Source organism: Chondrus crispus, genomic scaffold (genome assembly GCF_000350225.1).
Source record: "Chondrus crispus Stackhouse genomic scaffold, scaffold_207, whole genome shotgun sequence".
NCBI classification, from domain to species: Eukaryota; Rhodophyta; class Florideophyceae; order Gigartinales; family Gigartinaceae; genus Chondrus; species Chondrus crispus.
This window is the reverse complement of record NW_005179081.1, coordinates 88735-95359: the sequence shown is the minus strand read 5'-3', so window position 1 is coordinate 95359 and position 6625 is coordinate 88735. Positions and strand designations below refer to the sequence as shown.

General features: G+C 61.4%; 6 protein-coding genes across 6 annotated transcripts; 4 read left to right on the top strand and 2 right to left on the bottom strand.

Moving 5' to 3' along the window:
- The first annotated feature begins 1945 nt into the window (after positions 1-1945).
- On the top strand, positions 1946-2257 carry CHC_T00003951001 (hypothetical protein). The gene has a single exon (XM_005715199.1). It carries the CDS (start codon positions 1946-1948, stop codon positions 2255-2257), a length of 312 nt encoding a protein of 103 aa, XP_005715256.1.
- Positions 2258-2462: 205 nt separating this feature from the next.
- On the bottom strand, positions 2463-2777 carry CHC_T00003950001 (hypothetical protein). Its single transcript, XM_005715198.1, has one exon. The coding sequence runs from the start codon at positions 2775-2777 to the stop codon at positions 2463-2465; it is 315 nt and encodes a 104-aa protein (XP_005715255.1).
- Positions 2778-2805: 28 nt separating this feature from the next.
- Positions 2806-3684, bottom strand: CHC_T00008680001 (Methylenetetrahydrofolate dehydrogenase). Its single transcript, XM_005715197.1, has one exon. The coding sequence runs from the start codon at positions 3682-3684 to the stop codon at positions 2806-2808; it is 879 nt and encodes a 292-aa protein (XP_005715254.1).
- Positions 3685-4379: 695 nt separating this feature from the next.
- CHC_T00009477001 (aspartate aminotransferase) lies at positions 4380-5612 on the top strand. The gene has a single exon (XM_005715196.1). The coding sequence runs from the start codon at positions 4380-4382 to the stop codon at positions 5610-5612; it is 1233 nt and encodes a 410-aa protein (XP_005715253.1).
- Positions 5613-5676: 64 nt separating this feature from the next.
- Positions 5677-5829, top strand: CHC_T00003949001 (hypothetical protein). The gene has a single exon (XM_005715195.1). It carries the CDS (start codon positions 5677-5679, stop codon positions 5827-5829), a length of 153 nt encoding a protein of 50 aa, XP_005715252.1.
- A 6-nt stretch (positions 5830-5835) lies between these two features.
- Positions 5836-6240, top strand: CHC_T00003948001 (hypothetical protein). The gene has a single exon (XM_005715194.1). The coding sequence runs from the start codon at positions 5836-5838 to the stop codon at positions 6238-6240; it is 405 nt and encodes a 134-aa protein (XP_005715251.1).
- The last annotated feature ends 385 nt before the right edge of the window (positions 6241-6625 follow it).

Genomic DNA, 6625 nt, shown 5'->3' with positions numbered 1-6625 from the left:
CTGCATCCACTGCGCTCCATATCCCTGCATCTGCCGTGCGCTTGTATTTTTCCAAATGAACAGAGGGGGGAACGACGGCGGTGGGGGGGAGGACGAGGCGGGTCGGCTGCGGAATGGGGCGAGAGGGCGGAGGCGGCACGCGTAGTGCGCGAGCTCAAACGTTGGGGAGTTAAGAATGTAGGACAGGCAGCTCTCACAACGGCGGTGATGACTGGGGCGGTGGCCTATGGATCGGCTACACGTGGAGATGAGCAGCCTGTGAGGGTGGAGCACTTGGCGCGGCACGTAGACGTTTCGACAATATCTTCGCCCCGCACGCTCTGGTCCACCACCCCGACGTCGACGGATCAAACACGCATTTACCGGCTACCGCACCGTCTTGTTCGAGTCCTTTAGCCCCTCTCCCCGCACGACTTGTCGGAACGCCATTGGACAATATCCACACTACCTCCTCACTTTCTCCCTATTCACCTTACAGTACAGGATCAAACACGCATTTCCCGGCTACCGCACCGTCATGTTCGTGCCCTTTAGCCCCCCCCCGCACGACTTGTCGGAACACCATTGGACAATACCCACACTACCTCCTCACCTTCTCCCTACTCCCCTTGCAGTACACATCGCCTACTCTTCGCCGGCTCTCCAACCCATTCGTTTCCCCATCCCCTCCTCCCGGCCGTTCCCCCCCCCCCCCCCTCCGGCCACCCCGCTCCTAGGCGGCGAGCCGCCCACCACCACCATGATAACGCCCATCTTCTCCATCGAGCAGACAGAGCGCACCCTAATCGTATCCATCCGCGCACCGCACTCCCGCCCAAAGGACATGCAGCTTTCCGCAGACTCGCACCACTTCCACTTTTACACCTCGCCCTACCTGCTGCACCTGCGCTTCGAGCACCCTGTCTCCCTGCCCGGCTCTGTCGACCCTTCGCAGCCGCCGTCGCACACGGCCTACTCCCTCGAGACGGGCGTGGCCACGGTCACCCTCCACAAGGTCGCGCCGTACCCGCACTTCGCCCGCCTGGACATGCTCTCGACCCTGCTCGTGTCGCACGCGCCGGACCGCCGCCCGCCGTCCATCGAGGTCGTGTCCACCTCGTCTACCGCCGAGCCGTCGCCGCCGCCGCCGACGGCGCGCTCCGCGGCCGGCCTGGAGCTGCCGCTGCGCGAGCTCACCATCGGCCGCCCGACCTACGGCTTCGCCGCCCGCTACGAGGGCGTCTTCGCCGTGCGCGCGGACGACGTCGCCCAGATCCTCGACCTGCCCGCCCCGGACGCCACCCCCGTGTGGCGCCGCCCGTCGCTGCGGAAGGCCGCGGAGGACGCCAAGTTTTCCCGCCAGCATTACATCGCCGACTACTTGCTGCAGCACGAGTTCCAGCACGTGCTCGACTACCGCTACGCACCCCCGGATGCCGCCGCCGCCCTCGCAGATCCACACGTCGACGCCCTGCTCAAGCTCCCGCGCCGCGAGTACTTGCCTCACGTCCATGTAACGGCGAAGGCCGACCTTGCCGGATTGTTGTTCGCCGCGCTGTACGACGGGCGCGTCACGTTGGGGGACCCTTGTGTGGAAAGCGCGTGGACTGTGTCGAGGGTGTGCGCCACGACGGCATTCTTGGAGAGCTTTAAGCGCCCGCGGGACGCCATTGTCGCCGCGTTTCGAAGATCCTTGGCGTATCCGCTGTACCGCAATTACGCTCTGGCGGAATGCGTGCTGCGTGATTTGAAGGCTTTGGTTGGGGGGTGCGATGTCAATGTCCTTCGCTCGAGGCTTCTGCGCGTGCTGCTTAACGTGAGGGACGCGTTTGAGGACGATAAACTGCTGCGGCTGCATTGCGACTTGTTCTTGATTGACTATTGCGTGTGGATACAGACAGTGGAGGATGCGGTCCTGGAAAAGCTGCAAGAAGAGGTGCTGGCAGTCGCCATTGAACGCCATGAAATGGAGTGGGACTTGGATGCGTTGGAGGCAAGGGCAAAGAAAATGCAGGAGGGAGGGGAGGTTGAAGAAGAGCCGGAGAGTTTGGTGGCTGCAGAGACGAAAGAGGATGTGTCTGGAAAAGAGAGACTGGGCGGGGCGGACGGTAAAAACCAAATTACAATATCGGCATTGTCTTCGTATCCTTCTCAAGGCTTTGAAATGGTGCCTGTGACCACGCGCCAGTTGAATCTCGACAAGCGACAGGATAACGAAGAAGTATCGACCAGCTCGTATGAATATGAATCCTCATCATATGAATCGACTACGTCATGAGAAATGGACCTCTTGTGTCCAATTGGGGCGGTGGCATTACACGCACATTTCCGCTGCCGCTCCCCGATTCTTCTCTTTGCCGAAAGGGCTGAGAGATACACGATACACGACACAACCCATAGTCCCTGACACACAGGGCGACAAGAGTGTTATGTTGAGGGTGAAACTCTCCAGTCCTGTGTCAGCCACGTACAGTATATTCCAGTTAAGAAGCACCGGCAGGAGGCAATCGCCTTCGATTGGTGGTAGCGGTTGGTCGGGCGCGAACGAGAATGTGAATACGTGGCCAACTGTACACGTTGTGTTTTACCAACAAAAATTTTGGGGAAGGAGAGTGCTCTTCGAGATGGCGGGGAAGCAGATGGGCACTATTTCGTCCGAGGCGGTGAATGACCTTGATCACACACGACCAGAGGATAGCTGAGAGGTTCTGATACAGCAAGTCAGTCTGCAAGAATGTGCAAGGGACGCGTCGCTGAAAAACGGTAATTGTACCAGGTGTGTACCAAGTGTGTAGCATTCGACACCGTCAGACGCGGACAGGTCTCTTATTTGGCAGGTAAATGGCGCTTGCAAGCCTCCACAGTGTTAGTGAGCAGCATAGCAATGGTCATTGGACCGACACCTCCAGGTACGGGGGTAATAAACGATGCGACCTCTGCTGCGCCCTCGTAATCGACATCGCCGACAAGGCGATACCCCCTCTTCTTTGACGGGTCGTCGACGGCATTGATACCGACGTCCACGACGACGGCATCCTTCTTCAGCCATGACTTGTCGACAAACTTCGGGATCCCGCACGCCGCAACGACGATATCAGCCTCCTTCACTTTGGCGCTCGTATCCCTCGTCCGCGAGTGACAAATAGTGACAGTCGCATTCCGATGTAGCAGCAACATAGCCAGTGGCAGACCCACAATATTACTCCGTCCAATAACCACAACATTCTTCCCTTCCACATCCACCCCATACCGATCCATAAGCTCGACACAGCCCTTCGGCGTGCACGGCACAAACAACGGCGGCGTCCTCCCGCTCATACAAAGCCTTCCAATGTTCAATGGATGAAACCCGTCAACATCCTTCCCAATCTCGATGCCATCCAGGACCTTCTCATCGTCAATATGTTCCGGCAGCGGCAGCTGGACCAGAATTCCATGCACGTCCTGCCTCGCATTAAGCTCCCTGACGACGTCCTGCAGGGCCTCCTGCGTGGTCTCCTCGGGCAGCTCAAAACCAAACGAGGAGATGCCGACCTCCTCGCACGCGCGGCGCTTCGCGCGTACGTACGTCTGGCTGTCCTTCCTCTCCCCCACGATGACGACGGCAAGCCCAGGGCGCGCCGTCTCCCCGTGCGCGTCGACCAAGCGCGCGACCTCCGCCGCGACTTCGCCACGCACGGCCGCCGCCGTCGCCTTGCCGTCCATCTTCTGCGCGCGCGCGAGCGGCGCCTGCACCGCACGGATCGGCGCCGGCGCCGCCGGCACGCTCTGCGGCGCCCACACCAACCGCCCGCGCCGCGCCGTGCGCGCCATGGTGGCGCGCCAGGAACGACGGCCGCGCGCACAGCCCGCGCGAATGGCCTAGCGCCGCGCGCCGCAGCGGCAGGCACGGCGAGCAGAAGGCCGGGAGCGGCGGGGTCATGGTTAGACGCATGCGAGAATGGGGACGTGGTTACGCGGTGGCCGGGGCGGTGCGGGGAAAGGGGGGCTTGAGGTCGGGTTGTGCTGATGGATCTGGCGATGGCATCATGGCCTCCGCAATCCCTCCATCGCGTCCGCTTGCCCCAGTTTCAGGGTCTCCTTTACACGCCGACCGTCCTCCTGGGAGCACACGATCCGCGGATGGCGTTCAGGCCATACGGCCAATGAAGGGGTGACATGTGTGTCTGGGGATCCTCTTGCCGAGATTTACAGTGACGCTTGTTCCACATGGGGGCCAATGGAGGAACGACACGTGCGCTTTTGGAAGTCGTCCACCAACTCAACTGATCCTGTCAAGTCAAAAAGATCAACCAAAACCCTTCCATTCTCTCCTCCTTCTCTTCACACTTCACACTTATCGAAACCTCCTTCTACACACTCATCGATAACTCCTCTCCCCCCACACCCATCCAACCAAAATGTCCTCCATCTTCTCCTCGGTCCCGACGGCGCCCCCGGACGCCATTCTCGGCCTGACGGCCCAGTTTCGCGCCGATCCGGACCCGCGCAAGGTCAACCTCGGCGTCGGTGCCTTCCGCACCTCCTCCAACAAGCCGTACGTCCTGCCGGTCGTGCGCCGCGTCGAGCAGCAGCTGGCCGACGACCCGTCTGCCACGCACGAGTACCTGCCGCAGGACGGGCTGCAGTCGTTCTGCGACGCGTCGGCCCGCCTGATCCTGGGCGCGGACAGCCCGGCCCTGGCCGACGGCCGCGTCACCACCGTGCAGGCCCTGTCCGGCACGGGCGCGCTGCGCGTGGGCTTCGCCTTCGTCGCCAACTTCATCTCCAGCTCGACAAGCGTGTACGTGCCCAAGCAGACGTGGTCCAACCACCGCAACGTCATCCCGGCCGCCGGCCTGCCGCGCGCGCTAGAGTACCGCTACCTGGACCCGCGCACGGGCGCCGTCGACATCGCCGCGCTCGTGGAGGACCTGGACAAGGCCCCCGCAGGGTCCATCATCCTGCTCCACGGCTGCGCCCACAACCCCACCGGCGCGGACCCGACGCAGCCGCAGTGGTTGCAGATCCTTGACGTCGTCAAACGACGCAAGCTCGTCCCGTTCTTTGACAATGCGTACCAGGGCTTCGCCTCGGGCAGCCTGGAGACAGACGCGTGGTCTGTGCGTACTTTTGTCGCCGCGGGCCTGGACATGCTCGTCGCGCAGAGCTATGCAAAGAACATGGGCATGTACGGCGAGCGCGTCGGCGCACTGTCCGTCGTGGCTTCGAGCGCTGGTGCGGAGGACGCCGTGCGCTCGCAGCTCAAGGCCACTATCCGCGCCATGTACTCCAGCCCGCCAAAGCATGGCGCGATGGTGGCCGCCGCCATCCTGGGCGATGAAAAGTTATTCGCAGAGTGGGAGGGAGAGCTGGTCAAGATGTCGGCTCGCATTATGGATATGAGAGTCAAGCTCAAAGCCGCGTTGGAGAAGAATGCCACGCCGGGCAATTGGGACAGGATCACGAGCCAGATCGGTATGTTTAGTTACACGGGGTTGACGAGCCAGCAGGTGACGTTTATGAGGGAAAAATACCATGTGTACATGACGGCGAACGGCAGGATAAGCATGGCCGGCCTCACAGATGACACCGTGCAGTATGTTGCGGACGCCATGAAGGACGCTGTAGAGAGTGTTGTCAAACAAGATTGACTATCACGCGCGCAGTCTAAATTGTGAGAGCAAGCTGCGCACCCCGCGTTTTCACCGTCCCTCCATGTACAAGCAGTCGGCGAATCACCAGTGGAACGTTTCATTCCATGCCGTCGTGTCCGCTGCGCAAGCTGTCGTGTCACACTGCACAAGAAAAGGTCGACCACCTTGGACACGCCTGAACTGTTGTACAGTGCAGTATAGGCAAAAAGAATAAAACTGCATGCCTGTTACGACTCGCAAGGTTCTACAAAACACATACAACCTCAAAAATGTCGCGCACCTACAACACAAACTCTTCAAACGGCATTGGTTCCCAAAACTCCATCGGTCTCACATACGGGCTCGTAATCAGCAGCCTTTTCGGATCCACAACATGCAGCGTCTTCCCGTCCGCTTTGTCACTCTCGGCAGCCTTCGCCAAAACCTGCGCAACATCCTCCCTAGCCACAGTCCCATAACAATTGACCCCCTCCGTCGCCACGGCCCCCCCAGTAGACGGCTCATCCACAAGCGGCCCAGGCCTAGCGATAGTCCAACTGATCTTCTTCTCCTTCAAGTACGCCTCGGCGCGGCTCTTCTCCAGCAACAGCGGGCGCATGGTGTCCATGACCTGGAACGGGACTGAATTCTCCGAGTCTCCCGCGCCGAGCGCGGACACCAGCACGAAGCGGGTGACACCCGCGGCTATCGCGGCGTCGATGAGGTTCTTGTTGGCGTCGAAGTCCGGGAAGTAGGCGTCGTCCACGCTGCCGCCCACGCACGAGATCAGCACGGCCGGCGCCACGGCGGAGATGAGCGAGGTGACTTGCGCGCGGTCCAAGGCGTCCAGCTCGTGCGTGCGCGTCGAGAGCGCGGCCAGCGTCGGCGGCGTAGAGGAGGACGCGCGCGATGTCGTCACGAGGCGGGACACGCCCTGCGCGTGCAGGACAGAGGCGAGCTGCAGGCCCAGGCCGCGGTTCGCGCCGACGACGAGCACGTCGGAGAGCACCGCGCACGCGGGGCGGGCGTGC

Excerpts from the sequence above, each read along its gene's own strand:
- CHC_T00003951001 (XM_005715199.1), top strand. The coding sequence starts at position 1,946 with ATGGAGTGGGACTTGGATGCGTTGGAGGCAAGGGCAAAGAAAATGCAG.
- CHC_T00003950001 (XM_005715198.1), bottom strand. The coding sequence starts at position 2,777 with ATGCTACACACTTGGTACACACCTGGTACAATTACCGTTTTTCAGCGA.
- CHC_T00008680001 (XM_005715197.1), bottom strand. The coding sequence starts at position 3,684 with ATGGACGGCAAGGCGACGGCGGCGGCCGTGCGTGGCGAAGTCGCGGCG.
- CHC_T00009477001 (XM_005715196.1), top strand. The coding sequence starts at position 4,380 with ATGTCCTCCATCTTCTCCTCGGTCCCGACGGCGCCCCCGGACGCCATT.
- CHC_T00003949001 (XM_005715195.1), top strand. The coding sequence starts at position 5,677 with ATGTACAAGCAGTCGGCGAATCACCAGTGGAACGTTTCATTCCATGCC.
- CHC_T00003948001 (XM_005715194.1), top strand. The coding sequence starts at position 5,836 with ATGCCTGTTACGACTCGCAAGGTTCTACAAAACACATACAACCTCAAA.